Here is a 22809-nt window from a genome sequence, read left to right as displayed (position 1 = left end):
ATTTCATGGTTTGGTGAAAAATTCTTTAATAATGGTCATGTAATGCTTAATAGTTATTTCTTCTGTTGCTTTTATTAAATTACATTTACTAATCATTTGGCAAGATAAAAGACATTTTGCATTATTTTCGTTCTATGTTGAAAATAAATATGAAATTTATGCATTACAATATATTGATAATATATTCTAGTATCTTCTAGTTAATGTTGCCAGATTACCCATCAAATTTTTTTCATAATTTGGTTAGAAAATTACCGATTACTTATATATGTTATTTTACTTATATATGTTATTTTACAAATAACTTAGCATTATGTATGAAGCTGGTGTGTCTTCTAAATATTAGAAGAACCTTAACTGAAGATTAATGGAGAAAATGCAAAATTATATGAATGAAACATGGAATTGTATCTCATTCTATTGTATATTGGTAATTTATTAACATAAAATAACATTGGCTGATTTAATGTTACAGCTCAAGAGGATCCATTCCTTGATAATCTCCCCAAGCTATAATGTTTACTAAATGAAGTTAAGTTTATATCTGAAAATGCATTTGTCGAATTGTTTTGTTAATTATTGTTAACATTTAAGAAATGGCATGTGCTGAAAGCATTTTTCCTATTGGAAGAGAAACACATGGCGATAGGGCCAAAAATCAGGTTTTGCTTCCTAACAGCTGTTTATGGACATCACATAAATGCATCTACTTGTTTAACCTCAAAGACAATGTCTAAAGACACTAAACGCTACCAGCACACTTCCTCTGTCTCCAGTGGTCATTTCCTCTCTGGTTTAAGTTGCATGACAGCATGTGACAACAGATATTAATGGAGGCAATGCTGTGCCAATATCTCTCAAATTGCTTTGATGGTGGCTGCAGGCTGCCTGCTTGGCCACCCAGCCAAGACCTCACATGAAACATGGCATGAGGCCCACAGTTCTATTCACTAACAAGACAGCTGGTCAGTGATTAGGAAGCTGAGATAATGCTCCAAAGGGGAACATGCTTTTGCAAGCAGCTTCAGGCTGAGGGACTCAATTTTGCTCAAATAGAGAATTTGCATCACCCCCCTAGATTAAGGGTGACTTGAATCTCAGAAAGGAACAAGTTCTTAGCAGATCAGTCTGATAAAATTGTAACAAGGTAAACAAAAACTGTCACCCTTAAAAATCTCAATTTCTTAAGACAAGTCAAACAAAAAATTGACCAGAACCTTTGAATTAAGAAAATAAAATTGCAAAGAAATTGAATATAACACTTTGGTCTCAAGGGTGCCTAAATAGGACACTCTAATACTGACTGGCAGCATAGCCTCTGCACTTTGAAATTATGCCTAGCTCCTTAGCCCAAGACAAACATCCCTTCACAGAGTACAAGGAGTTACCTTTTATCCACATATACTTTGTGAGGATTTTTCTGCCCTAATATTCTTCCAATGTCTTCTAATAAATGGATAAGTGCCTGTTCTTTTTCTCTGTTTAATACCAATAGGTAATAAATTAAGCTAGGAAACAAACACCAAGCCCTTTCCCTCTCATGGATCTTTTTCTTGGAAAATATAAAAAAAGAGACATCACAGTGAAAGAAATGAAAAGGACTCTCCTTCCATCCTTCTCAAAGAGTGGTGGACGCACACTTAGTCTTGTTTATCTATATAGCTATATCTAATTACAAGACCAGAATTCTGTTTTCCTTGTTTGCATTGACTAACAGTAGCCAGTCGTGGTTATTAAAACATGAAAAACATACTAGCAAATCAAGGAATAGTTGCAATTGGTGAGAGGTTAGGGTATTAACCCTCTACAAATTACTCAGTGGGAAATATGGAAGGTTAAAACAGATGCTGTAGTTTGGCAAACAGCTTTAAACAGACTGAAGTACCTCTACTACATCAGAGCCTAAGTAACCTTTCATTTACTCATGCCAATTAAGAATAAAAACCACCACCCACCAATCAGAGAGTCTACCACATGAAAAGTATGCACTGTTGCAAAATGCCACTCAATGAATTGGAAGCAAATGGTATATTTAGAAAAGCAAATGAAAGGGGCCAGGCATCACTATCAAAAGAGTGCTGTTCTCTTTTGTGCCTCAGATACTAAACAGATTTACTGTGTGCCCTGCAAACTCATGAGCTTCTGCTTGGTGTAACACATTTCCATGCCATGTAAACCCTTCTTATGCATAGCCTGAAGAAAAGAGGTCTCTCTAGTATGTCTTTCCTGTGGCTAAGGAAAAGACAAGATGATGACTTTCCAGCCCATTGCACTCATATAATGTTCTCATCAATCACTCAAGGGTAGGTCTTTGTTATCTATACTAGAGAACTGTTTTTGATTTTGCAATTCACAATGCAGTATGACTTCACTAACTACATTAAGGTTATCGTCAGCACATTTGCAACAGCAAAAATGAACAACAACAACAAAAAAGCCTAAGACTTAAGGCAGGAGTGAAAAGAACAGGCCACATGCAGTTTCTTTCTGCTGCCCCTAAAGCCTTTCTTGGGTGAGAATAGTGTTGGGGAATTTTAAAGGGCAAAATAGGTATTTGAAAGGCTCAAGGTATTCCTTTCATCCATTAATATCTTGAACCCCAAGCTAAACCACTTCCTAGACTTCTTTGCTTTTTAAATACATCCCTGACATGTTATACCATATACAGCTGGAAAATTAATCCAATTATGACTCTCTGGTTGAAGACTGTTCTATAGATTTTTCTGTAAGAAGTCCTATTTTCATTCTGTGTTATAGGGTTCAATTTGCCAAGTAAGATTCATCAATCTGGTTTTGCATTCTTCTTCTTCTTTTGAAGCAATTTTCTGTTCCTTGAGGAAGAGCGAACCTAAACTATCTCTACAAATGACTGCTACATATAGATAAGTAGGAAACAGGTATAATTTCAAGGTGTTTTCAAAGAGAAAAGTTATGATAACATTTTTTTTAAAGAAAGGATGGGGGGAGTGGACATGTGCTTGGACACAATTACATTTTAGAAAATACAGTCCTGAAAAAAATAAAAGATGGACAAGGATTGATCTGTCAACATTTCAAAATTCAGGCAGTATTCAGTAGACACTTATGGAACATTATATTTAAAAATTTGTATTAATTTTTAAATGAGGAAAATGTCTTTAACTAAGTGTTGATCCAGCTAGCTCAATAATGTTTAATATATAAATATTTCCTCAAGGATTCTAGTCATCTCTTACAAGCATAAAAATATCAAAACATACTGAGAGGGAGTATTACTTATTATATACGCAAAGGCAAATTAAATATGTAATATGAATCAATATGGATTAGCTGTAATCAAACATTTAAGAGAGAGATAAGAATGACATAGAGGTTTGGAGGACCATTGGGAAAAATGTCTAGAAAATGCAAAAAGCTGAATAAAATCTTCCCTGGTTAACTTCATATATGGAAAACATGTACTATATGACAAGGGCTTTTATCAGTAGATAAACTACAAAGTAGCACAAGAGTAACCATTTTATCTAGTCACATATGAACTAATCCTAGGCTGGCTCGCAATTGCCTTTTGATCTTTTATTTTTTTAATTTACAATTCTTATATGATACTCTCTTCAGTTTAGCACTGAATGGAAACTAGTGGGGAATTATAACTCAGTTTCTGCTTATTCCATAGCCATGTGCCCAACTCTGGCTTTATGGAAATCTTGCATCTGTAAGAAGCATGAGTTCAGGCATCAATACGAGCTCCTTTAATGGAAACAAGACTACTGGCTGCAGAACAATATTTGCATCTGCTTCCATTCCTCTCGCCCAACTTGTCTGTAGTCACAGTGCTCTGCATCTTGATATGTGTTTTGAGGGGGAGCCTTTTTCATGGATGCTGGGAACTGGATTCATGATGGTGGTAACTGAGAAAAGAACACCCAAAGATAATAAAACACATATTTAGGGATGGATTGATTTCCCACAAGTCATTTTTTTCAAGATCTCCTCTGTTTCAGTCTGTGTTGTTTCTCATTGAGTGACAGACCTGTGCATGAAATACTTCGGTAATATGAAGCATCTGGCTCCTAGCACAATGTTGTTTGCCTTTTAGCTTCAAAATTAGTTTTTTCAATTTAAATGCATGAAAGACATCTGTATACCCTTTCATTAGAGTCTTTTCATATGTATAACATCCTATGCATTCTTTTAGAACTGGTTTGGTTAAACTGTAGGATACAGATTTGGGAGTAGTACAATCAGAATTCATCCTCCTCTCTCTCTTACATTCTTGTTCCACTTATCCAACAGAGATATTTATTAAAGCTAACTTCAAGATAACCTATTTTATATACAAGTATAAAACCTTTGCACCTATAGCATATAGAAGCCTCTAATCTAGGAATCTGTAAGAATTATAATTGAGAGAGAACAATCATGATTAGAATGCTTGAAGTCCAGCTGCTGAAAGGTATAAATTAGTTAAAAGCCCTAAATATGAGAATAACAATGTTGTGTGGAGATTGAGAATTGAATAAAAATCAGGTAGACCTGTCAAGAGTCAAAGAGATAAAAGAAACCAATAAAAGAGAATATTTGTGGCTCAGGATTGAAATAAGTGCTTGGTGCTCTCTGAGCTTGGTTGTTTTCTTGCAGATGTTTACCCAAACTAGTTAACATCATCAGTGTTAGTGTCCAGAGGATAGTAGCAAAAATGATGTTACCTTGTTTGGGTAATGAAACATCTGCAAGAAAACAACTAAGCTCAGAGAACACCAAGGATGCTTTAGATGCAAGAAAGAGTGCAGAAAAATGTAATTAAAAGTACTTAAAAAGAATTTGAAGGACAAATAAGTAGAAAATGTGGGCCACAGTCATGTTTATTTTGGGGAGATATTTGGGGGGGGGGAAGAAACATAGTGTAAATGAGATTCCATTTCAACCAAATAGTGGACTATATGCTTTGTTTAATTAAATCATATCTACCAAATCATGATCTCATTATAGTTTACAGTATGGAAATGCTCTGCTGTATTAGTCCAGTATCGCTGATAGCGGGCTTAGTGTTATATGGATATTATCATGACACAGAAGATACGTACTTAGATTATAAGCATTTTGTTTGACTTGTAAATATTCTGTTCTACTTTCACTGGCAGATTAACAATTTGGTCAGCATAACTGCTAATGCTTAATCATCCAGAAAGGGACATAATTCAATGGTAGAGCACACAGTGTGAGATCCAGGGTCATTCTCTGATTTTCCACCGACAGCTGTAGCAATAATACTAAGCTGGATAGACCAGTGATAGACCATGGTCTGAAGCACTTCCCATTAATTTACAACCATAGTTGATATCGGAAACTCCATTATTAAATGGTGCAAAGGGCCTTGGTAGTACAGTGGTCTAAAGCACCCTGTTATTAACACAGCTGCCTGCAATTACTGCAGGTTCGAATCTTACCAGGCTCAAGGTTGACTCAGCCTTCCATCCTTTCTAAGGTAGGTTAAACGAGGACCCAGTTTGTGGGGGCAATAAGCTGACTTTGTATGAATATACAAAAGTATGAAGGCTATTGTTTAACGCATTGTAAGCCACCCTGAGTCTCCGGAGAAGGGCGGCATATAAATCAAATTAAAAAAAAATGTTAAGTGTGGCATCACATGATTGCACCCAATTTTACACTCTTTTTTGCCATTTTTGTTAAGACAATCACTGTGGTTGTTAAATAAGATGCAAGACCACAATTTTCAACCTTCCCTGCCAGTTTTCCCACTGATTTTGCTTGTTGGCAGCCAGCTGGGAAAGTTGTAAATGGCAATCACATAATCCCAGGACACTGAAATTATTATAAATATGACCAATTGCTTGGATTATGATCATATGACTGTGAGGATGCTGTGATAGTCATGAGTGGGAGGACTAGCTATAAGTCATTTTTGAAAAATCAAATCGTACTTTCAAATCATTACTAATTACTATAATTGTTGTTTCTACAATGTTGTTCTGTTTCTGCAACCTAGTTCTGTATCTGACCATTATTCAATCCTCAATCTTCTACAGAAAGTTGCTTTTTTCATACTTAGAGCTTAAAGTGACCTATGCCTTCAGTTTTGACACCTGTATTTCAAACATGCTAACTATTGTTCTTCCACAATTATATTCTTCTACATTAGAGTCTTCTATGGACTTGCAAAAGTTCCTATACAGTCAAGACATATTATTTCTGAAGTCAAGTACAAGACTGTTTCCTAGCTATCTGTAGTCACAGCAACAATCAAAAACCCTTGAAAACAAAATGTACTTGATATGTTAGTTGAGTCCAGGCATCATGATAAAAAAATTTTGTTTTTAACTTTTGTTCTTTGTTTTTTCTTCTCTGATGCAGCTGTAAGCACTTTAGATGATTTTGCTTACCAACAACTTTAACCATCAAATTCTGGTTAATGTTCACCACTATTTGTTGAAAACAAGCCAACGTAAAACTGTGGGTTATGCAGTTGGCTTGCTTAAACAAGAAACAGAAGTTATTTGAAAACAGAAGGAAATATTATGAACACTTTCACATGACCAATGACAGACAAGCAGAAAATCTGATTACATAACACTAAAATATGGTTTAACATATGACACCAAAAAATTTCAAAGCTGATAAATATCTAAAAATAATAGAGTGATATTTCTCTGCTGAAATTATTGTATGTCTTTAGTATGCATGTGCAGTTAAGTAAATCTTTGAATGCTTTACCATATTAAAAATAATATGAGATTTTTTTTCCCTCAGATCTTATTCTGCATACATACTGATAGGGTAAAAAGTAAAGGAAAAACCAAAAATACACCCACTCCCCAAAGAAAGAGAGAGAAGTGGACAGAATTTTTCCATTCTGAAGAAATGCCAGTTTAGAAGAATTTTAACTGGGTGCCTTTTTTTCCTTAACTGCATGATCTTTTAGGTTCTGCAATATTAGGCCCACTTTATTGAAGTGAAAATATTTTAATCGCCGAAATGTCTAAAGGATTAATCACCCAAACAGTACAGCTCTGTATTTCATTTATGTTTCCATGCATTATTTTTTGTTTGCAGTCAGCTATATTTTAACTCTAATAATGTGTGCCTTTGTCTGGGCTTCCCTTAGAAGATAAAATCATTCTCAAAATGAAGGAAGTTCTATCTGAACAGATTTGAAACTTAAAGAACCAGAAACTGGAATAACATGGTGATTATAGAACATAGCAAGAAAAAAAAGGGAAAAATACACATTTTTCATAAATTTGGGAAGAAACAAACCTAAGAGAATTTGTTTGGATTTTCCCCCCATTGAGGTCATCCTCAGGAGTCAGTCATAGGATTAATCACTATGTAGATGCTTAGAAAAGAACTTCCACTTTTTTTAACATATTTTCAAAGATTTCTGGAACAATTTGCATGGATATCTGAATACCCAAATATATACATACATATGTCCTTGGGAACACCACATTTCACAATTTCACATGCATGTGCAATATGATTCTTGAACATCTACTAAAACAATGTACAGCATGGAAACTAGGTTAAATAACATAAAATTATAACAAGTCTCTAAGATAACATCTAAGCCATAGAGCTGCTAAATATTCTTGCCTTTAAATACACTCTTAATATACAAGGGCTTATTAGGGCTCTATAACATCTGGATTCAAAAGGGAAAAGATTATTTGGAGCACATACTGATGTGCACATCATGCCTGCAGCCAACTACTCAAAGAAGCAATGGTCTGGACGAAAAAGACAAAGCTTCCTTTAAGAAGTTGCTGACAAACATGATGTGTACATCAATGTGTGCTCCAAATCACCATTTCCTTTTTGAATCAGGATAAGTTGGGAAAAGTCATGCCACAAAAATAAAAATAAAAATCATAACTTTGTCTCTAACATTTATCAATACAATCCCAGGGGACTCTGTTACTTGACAAGTCCAGAATATTTTGCAGACAGTTGTGATTTTATCATCCTTACCTAGAAGTATAACTAATGTAGGAAAAAATATATCAAGTAAGAGATAACAAAATTATAGATCATCATATCAAAATCATGTGGCAGTTACTTTTACTGTCTCCACTGCTTCATCTGACTCAGCATTTTCATTTTACTACAAGTAGCAGCAAGCGTTTTAAGCTATAGAAGGAAATGCCTTCAAAACCTGGAATCTTCATGCAAAACATGATCTTTACCATTGAGCTGTAGTTCCTTCCTTTTAACAGCTAATAATAAACACTCTGGCCTTTCAATTATAAAAAGAACTGTTTTTTAAGCGTAAGCACAAATGTTATGGCAATCTTCTCCTCTGGTTCCTTGTCTTTCATAACTGATGGATAAAATCTATGCACTACCAACCGTGCTTGGTGAGAAATCCCAACCTGTCAACAACATGAATTGTAGTTTGATTAAATTTCTTCTTAGACAATCTATGAAACTATAGATACATTTAACTTGATACATATTTCCTCAAAAATGTTTTTTATTAAACGTATGTTTCAACAATTTTATACATTTAATAAAAATGTACAAATTGTACAAATTCTTCTTCCCCCCTCCCCTTTTTATACCTTTATAGTTTCACTAGGAACACCAGGCTCTGGAACTTTATTCAAGTAAGTGGTCAAGTCTTGATCAACATGTTCAAACACCAGTGTTAATTTCGTCTCTCGTTCAGTTCGGGATACTGTGCATACATCAAATAACCTAATGATGAAAAACAAAAATGCTAAGTAAAATGGGTAGAAATCATTAGTAGAACAATATATCTTTTTACTAAAAATGAAACTTATAAAGAAAAAGAAACTGTATTGAATTCAATACAAAACAGAACATATAACAAGGGATCCATATAGCCAAACTTCTCTAGATCATAACTGAATTTTTATTGTATTGTATTTTTATTGTACATTTTTCCACACAAGGAATAAAGGCAGCCAACAATGAATTGTTCTAGCTTCTGAGTTGAGTATCAAACAAACAATGAATACTAGGACAGAATTTTCATGTCAAAATATGTTGAGTACCTAATTTGATGAATTTCAAAGCAGTTCAGTACCAACATACCAAGGTATATATTTTTAAACAAGAATTTATAGCAAAGAGAAATTATATTGACTTGTCTGAATATTAGAGTAACTGGACTATTATACTTTTAGTTAAAATACAAGCTTTTGGATATAGTACTCTGTTAAAGGGGGAAGGGGAAGAATCATAGAAAAGAAAAAATAATCTATGACAGGAGTGTCTAACCTTGGTAACTTTAAGCCCATGGACTTCAACTTGCAGAATAACTCAGCCAGCCATGTTGCCTGGGGATTTCTGGGAGCTGAAGTGCACAAGTTTTAAAGTTGCCAAAATTGAGCACCTCTGATCTATGATTTAGATGAACCAAACTGCTCATTTAAATTAGTCCTAAATCATTAGATCATCTGTTCATATAAAGTCTGAATTACAAATTATCTGACCCTAGAAACTATGACCTCCATAAAAACTGTGAAAGTAGATCTGTCATTACAGATGATATAAAGGAATAAAGCAGATTATTGCAATTTCATGTGTGTGTTTTAATTCTCCAATGTCTTAAACATCCCTTAGAAACACACTGGTGATGACCAATATAAAGATGAAACTTACCAATTGAAAGATTAACAATTATGCCATTTGATATTATACAAATCTATATCCTAAACTGTACAATTCAATTTCCATAGAATATTGACAGTTTTGAAACAATTTTCTCTCTCACATCTTCTGAATCATTTATAGACTTTCAAGCAGTGGAAGCCTTTTGCAGGCCAAAAGATAAGGATCCAACTTTCTGTTCATTGTAAGAATACATTGTAAAAATTCAACATTCTTAACTTTTTGGGAGAAGGAATTTAAAGGTGTATAGGTTCTGCATAGCCAGACCACTTTACATTAAAGTCTCTAATTAAAGTTAAATATCTGACATCTTAAAGGAGTTTAATCATTTGCAATGTTTTTATGGAGGTCATTTTCTTCAGTACACAGAAACATAGAGAGATAGGAAGATAAGAAACCCAATATAAACATTGGAAAATATTTCCAGATGAATGTTTCTGTTTAACAATGCTTATTTAATTTTTAAACACCTTTTTTAAACCAAGTATTAATAAAGTGTCAAAGATATTCTTTTGGCTCATGCAAGATTCTTAGAAAGAATCCACCGTGAAGGACATAAATACTATCAACATTCTTCATGTTCTTAAACAGCAATGACAAGCTTATAACAAGCTTTTAACAGAAAGGTTTTTACTTTTTAACTCTAGATTACAACTTGTTCTGACATTTTCTTCAAAGTGAGGATTGTGTTCTTGAATTTCTTTCTTAAAATGTTAATACACTAATTTAATGGTATCTTTTAAGTAAGGTTAGTCATGAGGATCATGACTTCTAGTAGAAATAATAATACAACTCAAAAACATTGTCTTTTGGAAAATATGACTGGTGTTCCATAGATGGCTTCCTGGGTGCACCTAATTGGGCAGTACTTTTATAAAAATATATTGAAAAGCAGGAGCACTGAATCACCTCATAATATAAACAGCCTCAGCATAACAATAATCCCCTTTAGAACCTTCTGGAAATGGCCATCCAGGAGAAATCACTACCATCCAATTAAATTTATCTAGAACAGGGGTGTCAAACTCAAGGCCCATGGACTGGCATGGAAATAGCAAAGAACTGACCTGGGGTGCCTCTACTAGTGAAAATGGGGTGCGTGTGGGCCTGTGTGTTTGGGCCTCCAGAGGCCTCCCCCGACCCGTCACTAGCTGAAATGGAGCGTCAGTGGGCCAAATCCGGCCCTCTGAGACTCCATTCGGCTCTCCACGGGCTTTCCCTAGCCTGTTACAGGCCAAATGGAGCCTCCGTGGGCTTTACTGTAGCTCCAGAACAGGCTGACCCATGTGGCAGAGAAGCCGCAGTCTTTTATTCAGAAGCCCATGAAACTGTAAGAATGTGAGATGTAAGGAAAACAGCTTTCCCCATCTGCATAAAAGACTGGTTTCTCTGTTATGAGGGTCTGGAGACTTAGTTTGGGCCCTGTCTGGATGTTCTGTCCCCCTTCCCCACACAGGCAAACACACAACCAGGCACACCTGCCAAGATTTTATGAAGCAATCAGACTAGAAACCCTTGCAGATAAGAGTTTTGGCAGTAAACTGCGAAATGCTTTCCAAGTCAGTTTTCACTCACAGTAAGCAAGAGAGAGTTTATCCTCAGTCTGATTCAGTAGCAAAAAGTAATCCACGAAGCAATAGTTCGCAAGATCCAATCCAAATATGCACAAGCCAGATTTCAGGTAACACAATGTGACTCTCAGGTTTTTAACTTTGACTGTCACAAAGCCTGAAGAGCAATCACACCCACTTTTATTCCTTGTGGGGTGTGGCTCAGTGATTCAGCTCAATCTTTGTCCTTCTCACGCCTCTTTCGTTGCTGCGCACGCTTCTCCCTCCGATGCTGCCTGGGATCAAGCCAGGATTCATCATCCTCGCTCCCTATCTGTTGTTGTTCCAATATGCTTTCCTCCTGGCATATCCCAGGCTGTTCTTCTTGGCCTTCAGATGGAACCTGAGGCATTACCAGAGAGGAGGGTCCTGGAGAGGGAGGCCTTATCAATTCCTCCCCATCACCTTCGGAGTCCTCTTCCTCTGTTAGGACAGGCTTGGGAGTCGGGGTCACAACACTGGCCAGAGAGGAGCAGCCTCCTGCTTGCTGCTGACTGGCTAATTCGAATAAGAAGCTTCAGGGATTGGAGCATGGCAGCCAAACAACGAGGGGCTTATAGTTCAGCCCGATGAAACAAAGGAAGCAAGCTCCTTGTTGATTGGCTGCTGCTGCTGCCTCAATCCCTGAAGCTGGGGGCCTTTTCTACCAGAGGCCCCTGGCGAAAAAGTTTTCCTTAGATTTCACATTGTTACAGCTTTGCCGCCATCATCATCATCATCATCATCATCATCATCATCATCATCATCACTTTGACTTCTCTGCCAGTGGGTCAGCCTCTTCTGGAGCTCTGGAGAGCTTCAAAAAGTAAGTAATCCATGGGAAATGGAGTTGGGAGGAGTAAGTGAAATCTGGGATGCTAGCAAAGCAGGCCCAGTCTGTGGAGACCTGGCGGGGCAGGATGGAGGAAAAGCAATTGTGGGGACCCCAGGGGAGCATGAGGTATCTCAGTGGATTGGGGGAGGCCTTGGATTGCCTGTTCCAGCACTAGGCTCCGCATGTTCTTCCCCACTCTGAGATACCTTATGTTTGTTTAATGCAATTAATAATTTAATTAATTGCACATTCGATTAACAAATGCATTGGGGAAAGCAGGGAGTGATCACGTTCATTTAACATGATTCAATCAAATGAATCCTTTCGATATGAATGTAATTGGCAGACTCTATTACATTTGTAATTCGAGGATTACCTGTATAATGAGAGTGAGGGAGGGTCTCAGAGAAATCCTGCCTTAGCACTTAGCCACCACAGGTGCATCCCCCCGAGATGAGTCCCATGTCATGCCCACCATGGCCATGTCCCATGTCATGCCCACCACGCCCACCCCCAGCCCTCCGATGTCAAACACAACCCTGATGCGGCCCTCAATGAAATAGAGTTTGACACTCCTGATCTAGAAGAAACTGGTGAGATCCAGAAAACCTAAAGAATTTTACTTCATTTGTTTCTCTACAAGAGAAAGATTGTACTTCAGGTCATCTCAAAGACCAACTGAGGTAATTTATGTTCCAAAATCAAGCTTGCATTTGGATATTTGTTTTTTTATTGTTTAAGATCACAAAGAATATAGAACTTTTGACTCAGGAATTAGGTTAATAAATATAAACTACTGGTAATCCTAGACTTATGACTGTAATTGAGCCCACAATGTCACTCATAAATCATGACAGTCATGATTTTACCATTTCTTTTTTGTGGCAGTTGTTATAAATGTGATAGTCACAAAAAAATGGCAGTCATAAAGGAAACACTGCAGTTGTTAAGCAAGCCCATTGTTCTCAATGGTATAGAAACTGATAGTAAATGCTGGTTTCCAGCAAAAGCATCATAAATCATAGTAACATGACTGTGAGATACTGCAAACGGTTATAAATGTTGGTTGCCAAGCACTCAAATGGTGACCACATGTGACCACAGGGAAGGCCTGGACATCAGAAGTTGAAATCCAGGTCATAAGCCTATTTTCGGGGTCTGTCATAACTTCAAACAATCTTTAAGTAATCGGTTGCAAGTTAAGAACTATCTATATTCATTTTCAAGTCACCATATTCTGGCAATCATTATCTACAGAAAATGTATATGCCACCTACTCAAGCAACTCTAGCAGCATGCAATAAACACATTAAATATCAAATAATAATAAAAAGATCAAGGGAAAATATGACATTTATTGCTCTTAAATTACAATTTTCTTAACCAAACATTTGCTAGAAAAGAACCCTATTTACTAAATAAATGATGTTTAGGGTGGGGGCTGACCTGACCTAAATTATTCAGGGGCTATGTTGTTCCAGGGACCAGGGGTTACAGCTGAAGTTTTTTATAAACTATGAACTTTAAAAAAGCACGGACCAAATTATGTATATGCATATGCATGTAATATGTACACAAGAAAGCATTTTCAATAGTGACTACAGTGTTAAAAGGAAGGAAAACTAAAGCAGCAAGTCTAAACTGGGCCTACATAACAAATGTAATTCATAATCCTGAAGTGTTCTTCTCTCCAGGGCTCAAGAATGCATAACAAGAGAAATTTAACCCTAACTATTCCTAAGAAAGACATCCAAAAGACCCTCAAGTAGGCCACAGACAATTCTATAACTGTCAAAAATCAAATGCTTGTTTTTACAAGATTTAAGGTACAATTCCACGTATACTTCCTTGAAAATATATCTCATGTATCAATGTAGATTGATTTGTTCATCTTACAGATTTCAACAGAAAAATACCAGTTACATATAGATACAAAAGACTGACCGCTAGATGAAATAACCCTTCTCAGTCTCTGATTTAGTTCTTTATCAGCAGAATAGAAATACTGGGTAATATAGTAATGTAAAGGTAAAGGTAAAGGTTCCCCTCGCACATATGTCTTAGTCGTTCCCGACTCTAGGGGGCGGTGCTCATCTCCATTTCAAGGCCGAAGAGCCAGCAGAATGTCTCTGTGCTCATGTGGCCAACATGACTAAAAGCCAAAGGCACACGGAACACTATTACTGTCCCACCAAAGGTGGTCCCTATTTTTCTACTTGTATTTTTTACATGCTTTCGAACTGCTAGGTTGGCAGAAGCTGGGTTAAGTAACAGGAGCTCACCCCATTACACGGCACCAGGGATTCAAACTGCTGACCTTTCAATTGACAAGTTCAGCCTCTTAGCCACTGAGCCATCGCGTCCCTTATATAATATGTAATATAGCCAAGTTTAATTTGCTGTTAAAGAATTGAGCTGTATTTCTTTATATATGCATATAACTGTTCTAATTCATGAGCATGGTTTTTCCTTTTATATTTTATTCTTTTGTTTTTGCTGCATTAAAGCAATTAAAATCTAGGATGCAGGATTGGGGAGTTGGTTGTTTCTGTTGAAAATATAACACAACTAATTTTACAACTTGTAAAATACATTAGCTTTTGTTAGCATGTACTCCAGAGTGGCTGCCATTAAAACACATGGACAAGTTTTTAAAATGGAGGGGGGGAATGACTAATTAAAATAAAAAACACACAATTTTGTAAGTGTTCTAGGGAAATTTAGAAGTATTGTGCATGAGTTGGAGAACAATAAAGAAGAAATTAGAACAATATTTATATATAATGTTTAGCGGGTTTTTTTCCTCTTTTTCATTTTTGTATTTTTAAACACCAAATAGTGAAAATTTTGGAATTTTGGAAGCTCAGATATTTAATTCTTACTTACATTGTTAAAACAATTTAATGTACTTAAATGTAACTTCATGTTTTCTATAGTTAATTTCCAATCAATGATACAATGAGTATTAGTCTTGGTAATTTTTTTGTCTGCTTAAAAATAATACATTTCTACATCAATTAATTTTTTGCTTCTTTATTTTTTGTTTTTCCTTTTTAAATATGATAAGACCTATTAGAAAAATATGTTTATAAAATTAGTTTGTGGCTATCTATCTCTTCATAGCTTTTTATTAGCTGAATGATACACAAAAAGCCTGCCCTGATCAATTTTTTCTATGTTCCCAGCAACATTATTCCCAAGGTTTTGAAAACATATTAAGTGAAACAGATGAACAGATGGAAGTGGTTGTGAGCAGCTACTGAGAATGGTAGTGGGGCTGTTTTCTGTATATCTTATTAGTAAAGTTGAAAGATAGGCAAATTAAGGTTTCTATAAATGTAGTCCTAGCTTAATGGTAATAATTGGAACCAGAATTTCTTTCACTAAGCAATGTGATCATAAGTGCAATGTCAGCTACTTAACAATAATAGTTTTGACAATCCCTGATTACCAGTAACTGAATCACTGTGGGTCATTAAGTGAGGACCTCACATGACTTGTTTTTTTAAATTTTCTTTATAGTTTCACCACTTAATTTGCTTGTATGAAGCTGTCAAGGAAGTTCTCTTGGTCCACTTCTTGGAGGAAGGGATAAGAAAAGGAAGGAAAAAGGGGGAGAGGGAAACTGCAGAGCTGAGGATTCACTTTTATGACAGAGAAGCTGGTAGTGGGAGTCTCACAGAGTTGTAAGTACTCCCTTAGTTTAAGAACATGTCTGCTACCTTAAGAAGACTCTGCTTCCTCCCCTAAGATGGCTGAATAAAGACAAAGTTCACCTTCTTCTATGTTAACCAGCAAGGCCCAAACTCCTAACAATTACAAGGCATAGAAGGAAATAAAACGGAAAAACCACTTGATAACTATGTTGCAGATTCCTTCTATTTTTCACTCATCTCCCCATAGAACATTCCTCAAGAAATCTGGAACGTTATCCTGCTACCTTTTAGTCAACCTGGACAAAGATTGATAATACTTTTCTTAAAGAGCGATGGCTTCTTCCTTGCTAGACTCCATTAATTACATTTTCCTACTTTTCTTTTTTTTAATATATTTTTATTAGAAGTTTTTTTTAAAAAATATAAAATACATATAGATATAAAGACCATGGAAAAAAAGGGTATAGAGGAGATAGAAGGGGGAAGAAATATTTTAAAATGTCAGTGGCTTACGACTTTTTTCAGTTCAGTTAAGATACACAATGAAATTATAATATGTCACCTCTCCTGAGGGAGCTGCATTGGTTGCCAATTTTCTTCCAGATGCAATTCAAGGTGTTGGTTGTCACATTTAAATCCCTTCATGGCTTGGGACCAGGTTATCTGAGGGACTATCTCTTGCTGGTCACATCCACCTGACTCACTAGAGTGAGGAGGCAAGGAATGTTGTGGGTCCCAACCCCTAAGGAGATACATTTAGTGGGACCCAGAAGAGGAGCCTTCTCCATAGTGGCTCCCTTCCTCTGGAACATTATCCCTCCAGAAATTAGACTGGCCCCCTTTCTGACATTCTTTCATAAGGCCCTGAAGATGTAGTTTTGCCAGCAGGCCTGGGGAACCTAGAGTGGAATGGAGCCCTATAAATGATTGATTTAAATGTGTGTTGTCACCGAGGGGGTGGCGGAGTTGTTATTTTATTATTATTTCATTTTTTATTCTTTTTATTTTTTTTACATTGTTTTTTTATTATCTGTAATCCACCTTGAGTTGCTGTGAGCGAGTAGGCAGCTATATAGTGAATAGGCAGCTATATAAAAATAAAAATAAAATAAATGAAATATCAATTATTTAATTATACGAAATAGTAACAACTAGCCATTTCTAGTTGTCAAAACCCAAAGTCAAAACTTCATTTTTCTTCCAATAGGCTGCAGAGCGGGTCAGGAATGGGTTGATACAGTGGATCTGCCTGGAGACTGAGTCATAATTTTGATGGTCACGCCTCCATATGCCTCCATCGACTCCACTTTTTTTGATTCAATCGATCTGATGAGACATATTGGCAGTTTTTCTCTTCAACTCATCCCTGACCATCTGGAATCTGGAATTCAGGTTTTCTTTCTATTTGGTTGCTTGTCATTGCATGCTGGCCACTTCAGCTTCGGCTGGAAACGCTCACCCCCCACGCACAGTTTAAAATGGCGCTTATCAGCTGGGAAGTGGTTTTAAACCACCGTGTTGTGTGCCGCTCTGCAGAGTCAGCTGCCGCCCTTCATCACGGCCATTGCTGAATAAGTGAGCAGCGTGGGCCACTGCTAGCCGCTGCCATTACCTGCGACACCAACCGCAACCATTGCGAACTAATCGGGCTGCGTGGGCCGCTGTCATCACCTGTGGCTCCCTTAATCAACTGCAGCTGTCGCCTGGGCCGTCAGGTGGAGCCACATGGACCAGCGCCAGCACCACCCTCTTTCCTAGCCACACGAGTGGAGTGCCTTCACTGCGCTCATTCAAGAGCCGCATGGGCTACCATTAAAGGAGTACAATAGCCGCATTTCCATCAGCCATTTGCAGTGACATAACGGCCATTTGAGGCAGCGGCTTAATGACCATTTGAGACAGCCCAGTGTCCTGTGAGGCCTTTGAGTTCACTACAGTTCAGTGCCGGGGGGAGGGGTCTCCGGGAGCTGGCAATTCCCAGGTTTGCCCTGGCTAAGCCGCCCTTTTGCTTGCTTCTTGCCTCGTGCGCTGGCTAGCCTGAACTCCGGTACAGCCGCCACCATCACGCCAACCTTTCCATCCAGGTCTAAGATGGCTGATCAAGACAGGAAGGCTTCCTTCAAATTTGCAAAAGGCCGCAAGGCCCAGCAGCCCTCCAAAGCGGAGCTCAAAGACCTGGAAAGGAGGCAGAAAGCCTTAGAATGGCAGGTCTCCCAGGTGGAGAAAAAGCAGGCCCTCCTTGATGCTCAATCCTTGACCAGCAATAGGTCCATGTCCCATCTGCCGGAAACAGTCTGCTCCCCGATGCCTGCCCAGGGCATTGTCACCCGAGAGTACTGGCCAGCTCTCCCTGAATGTTATGCCTTCAACAGCTAGGGACCAGGGGTGGGTTCTACTTACCTTTACTACGGTTCGCAATGGGGCCACGCACGCATGCGCAGAAGCATTTTCATGACATCAGGATCAGTGGGCTGGTCTCCCGCTGGTTTTACTACCAGTTCTATAGAACTGGGGGCAACCCACCACTGCTAGGAACTTCGTCCAAGGAAGGATCCCTTTGCTTGCTCCAGTACTACTCGGGATCCTCATCCTCAACCCGTTCAAGACCCAGCTGATCTAGAGCTGAGTGAGTTACCTGAGGCAATCCAATCCCTGATCACCAGGACGATTACCAAAGGCATTGCTATTGGTATCCAGGAACACCGCTCAGCTTCCCTGGCCTCGGATCGTCTTTCATGGCAGCGAAATGTGTCACCATCTGCCAGTTTGATGGGATCCCCACAGCATTCACCCTCCCATTCAAAGGACAGGGCTGAATTATTTCTGAAGGAAGAGGCCTGGAAAGAACCCGACTTCTCTGATGACGAAGGCATTCTTTCTGATACCTCGGCTTTCATGGGGCTTTTTCCTCACAGGCTTTTCAAGTCCTTATTGTATAAGGCCACGATCACTGAGGCCCTACAAGAACCCGGACCGGTTCAGGACACTTCGATTCCAGTGCAGGGGACCAGCCACGGTCTCTTTTCAAAAACGGTGATGGAGCAACTATTCATCCCAGATCCCAAGCTTTTCATAGACATCGTCCGGAAGCAGTGGGCCAACCCGGCTCCTTTTCCCACTCCCAGCGGGACAGATCAACAGAACTACAATTTGGATCTGACGCTAGCACAACTCCTGCAGTTACATATGGTTGACAGTCCTGTGGCTGCCCTCTCATCCCCTTCACCATACCTCCCAGGGGACTCCTCCGAAGGTCTACGGCCAGAGGACAGGAAATTTGATCTGTCCTTTAAGAAGGCTCACCAGGCCTCCGCCTGGGCTATTCAGGCTGCAACTGCAGCCTCATTCTTCAACCGCTCCTCCTTATTGTGGCTACAACAACTTCAGGCACGGCTGCCATCCCATGAGATCTGTTTACACCAGGACCTCAAGAAGATTATAGCCGAGGCCCAGTTCTCGGTGGTTGTAACACTCAATGCTGCCAAATATGCCTCCAGGGCCCTGGCCTCATCGGTCACCTCACGGCGACTGTTGTGGCTACGTCAGTGGCCCGCTGATCTTCGAGCTAAGTGGCGACTAGCTGTAGCCCCATATACAGGAATGAAGTTGTTTGGTGACTCTTTCGAACCACTGCTTATTGAGGATAAAAAACGGAGGAAGGTCTTACCTTCCTCGGCTAGGAGGGTTGATAGAAGGGCCCTGTAGGCAGACCCCTGCTTCAATGCACAGGACGGCACTTCTCACCAATGCCCTTACCCGCAAGGTCAATTTCGTCCGCAAGATAGGAGTTCCTTTCGGGACAGACCCAAACCATTTGGACCCCAAAATCAGCCATTTCGCGTAACGGGCAATCCCCAGTTCCATCATCAGAAATGACTCACCCCAGAATTCTCCCATAGGAGGCCGATTGAGCCTCTTTGTAGATGGGTGGGCTCTCATAACGACCGACAGTTGGATTCTTCACACTATCGAATTTGGGCTCTCCCTGGAGTTCCTCTCCAGCCCTCCGACACACTTAGTCCCATGCCTTGTCTCCAAAGCTTACTGCAAGCGGAGTCTCATGGAGCATGCTATCCAGCACCTCTTGGAAATCAGGGCCATAGAGGAGATTCCTCTGGACCAATGGAAACAGGCTCTCCGAGTGCTCTGGGGGCTGGAAGGCGATCCTAGATTTCAAAGTCCTCAATGCCCACCTGGTCTACAGGAGGTTCAAGATGAATTCTCCTAGATCCATCTTGAAGGGAATTCGTCCCGGGGACTTTCTGGACTCCATAGACCTCTCCGAGGCCTATCTTCACATTCCCATTTGGCCGGCCCATCGGAAGTACCTCTGGTTCAGCTACCTGGGTCGCCATTTTCAATACCGTGCCTTGCCATTCGGGCTGGCATCGGCCCTGCACAGCTTCACAAAAATTCTAGCAGCTCTCATCACCCACCTACGGTCCATCTCGGTAAGGCTGCAAGCTTACCTGGGCAACATCTTGATCCAGGCTCCCTCCCTCCAGAAGTCATGAGGTGACTTGCTGCAAACCTTGCAAGCCCACGGGTTTCTAGTCAACTTCCCAAAAATCCAGCTGACTCCCGAAACTAGGCTAACCTACCTGGGTGCCATTATCGACACCAGATTGGGAAAAGTGTTCCTCTCCCAGGCGAGAAGGGAAAATATCAGACTCCTGATCCACCAAATCCTCCGGGAGCCAAAGGTACCCCTGGTCACCTTGTTGAGGGTGCTCAGGAAAATGGCATCATGCATAAACATAGTGCCTTGGGCCTGCCTCCGGGGACTCTAATGGTTCCTCTTGCCGTATCAGTGGGCTAGGACTTCCAATTACCTCACCAAAATCAGGACTTCCCTGCCCGTTTGCCGTTCCCTACACTGGTGGACATCTCCGGCCCTAGACAAGGGGTATGTCTTTGCAGACACCCAAAAGGTCACGATCACGAAAGATGCCAGCTGGGGAGCTGGGGAACCCACCTCGACTCCCAAGTGGCACAAGGTCGTTGGTCTCTGGCGGAAGCCTGCAACAACATCAACTTCTTGGAATTACGAGTATTCCATCTAGCCGTCTGACATTTCCATCTTGCAGTACAGGGACATCATGTCCTTATACTCACAGACAACGTTGCGGCAAAAGCCCATGTGAACCAACAGGGCAGGACATGGTCCAAACGTCTAATGCAGGAAGCCGTTTGCCTGGGGAGGTGGGTGGAAATGAACATCTCTCCCTCAAGGCGAGCACATTTCCGGCACGTCGAACACAGGCGGACTTCATGAGCAGGACCACATTGGACGCTTCCGAGTGGCGCCTCCACCCTGACCTATTTCGCAACATATGCAACCACTTCGGACAACCACTGGTAGACCTGTTTGCATCTCATCAGAATGCGCACCTCTCTCGATTCTTCACACGATACCTGACGCAGAGAGCGGAAGGGACGAATGGCCTCTGCTGCGACTGGCCTCCCGGCCTTCTATATGCGTTCCCCCCTCTTCCCTTGACTCTGGGGGTGACTCGCAAGATTGTCTCAGAGGGTGCAGAAGTCATTCTGATCGCCCCTCATTGGGCGCGAAGACCATGGTTTTCGGACCTGATCACTCTTTCCACATCATGTCCTTGGAGAATCCCTCCAGGGAGGATATCCCTCAGCCAGGGAGTCATCAGCCATCCGGAGCCCCAGTGCTCCACCTGACTGCTTGGCACTTGAGGGGCTCCTCCTGAGAGAAGGGTGCTATTCCGAGAAGGTCATTCACACCATACAGGCGGACAGGAAGCAGTCTACCATCCGGCTTTACAACTCTACCTGGAAGGTATTTATATCCTGATGCAATATGCATGGCATTAACCCTGTCTCAGCTTCTGTTCCGCAGGTCCTTGACTTCCTACAGGCTGGACTCGACAAGGGACTGGCCCACAACACATTAAGTGCCATGTTGCAGTCCTTTCTACCGTCTTGTCGCCCAGGGACAGGGAACCGCTGGCTCGTCACCACGTCATCTGCAGATTTCTGAGTGGCGCACGTAACCTCCGTCCCACTTTTCCATCGTTATCCCACTTGGGATTTGCCCCATGTCCTGCGGGCGCTCACTGAACCCCCCTTTGAACCTTTATGGACCACGAGCCTCAGATACCTCACTCTTAAAGTGGCCTTTCTGGTAGCTGTTACATCAGCACAGCGCATATAGGACCTTGCAGCTCTATTGATCAGGGCTGATCTCTGCATTATCCATCCAGACAGAGTGGTCCTCAGGTTAGACCCCTCTTTCATTCCTTAGGTCAACTCCTGTTTCCATAGGACTCAGGAGGTTATTTTTCCTAACTTCTGCCCACGGCCTTCCCATGACATGGAACGCAACTGGCATATCTTGGATGTCCGTAGAGCCCTCAAAATTTACATTTCTCAAACTGCGCCCTCCAGAAAATCTGAGGCTCTCTTTATGTCCTTTCAACCAACCTTGTTAGGCTCCAAAATTCTCTTCTGCTACTGTTGGCCGTTGGATCCGGGCGTGTATAGCCTGGACATTGCCAGTACCGAGGCACATTACAGTGCACTCGACACGCAGTGCAGCTACCACCGCTGCTTGGGCCGCACAAGCCTCCCTCAAGGAAATTTGCAGGGCAGTTACCTGGACTACTCCTTCACCTTTCATCAGGCATTATAGGCTGGATGTATTCGCTTCCACAGAGGCGTCCTTTGGCAGGAGAGTCTTATAGCAGGTGCACCTGGCTTCAACGGTTCCAGATCCATGGGCTGCCCACCCTTAGGACTGCCAAGCTTTGGTATGTCCCATTTCTGACCCACTCTGCAGCCTATTGGGAAAAGGGGCGTTGGTCCTACCATGAACGCCATTTCTCCAAGGCTGCAGAGTGGGTCAGCCCCACCTACCTTGGTGGTCTGGAACTGACTCCTTACTAATGTTATGGCAGAGCTTCTCTTTCAGGCCTATCTTCGTCAAACAAACTGGAGTTGATGGAGACATATGGAGGCGTGGCCATCAAAATTATGACTCACTCTCCAGGCAGATCCACTGTATCAACCCATTCCTGATCCACTCTGCAGCTTTGGAGAAACGGCATTCATGGTAGGACCAACGCCC

At 40.5% G+C, this 22809-nt stretch overlaps 1 protein-coding gene across 12 annotated transcripts in view; it reads right to left on the bottom strand.

Moving 5' to 3' along the window:
- Positions 1-22809, bottom strand: part of CDK6 (cyclin dependent kinase 6) — a 116586-nt gene that overhangs the window by 68478 nt on the left and 25299 nt on the right. For all 12 annotated transcript variants that reach the window (XR_015734055.1, XR_004588547.3, XR_004588546.3 and 9 more), the window contains one exon: positions 8559-8694. Coding sequence is in view for 5 of the 12 variants with exons in the window: in XM_087892775.1 (XP_087748901.1) it covers positions 8559-8694 (136 nt within the window). In the remaining 7 variants the exon portion in view is untranslated. The remainder of the gene's footprint in view (positions 1-8558; positions 8695-22809) is intronic.

Source organism: Pantherophis guttatus, chromosome 4 (genome assembly GCF_059756535.1).
Source record: "Pantherophis guttatus breed Tessera chromosome 4, ASM5975653v1, whole genome shotgun sequence".
Lineage (NCBI taxonomy): Eukaryota > Metazoa > Chordata > Lepidosauria > Squamata > Colubridae > Pantherophis > Pantherophis guttatus.
The sequence above is the reverse complement of the archived record's forward strand: the minus strand, read 5'-3'. Positions and strand labels throughout refer to the sequence as shown.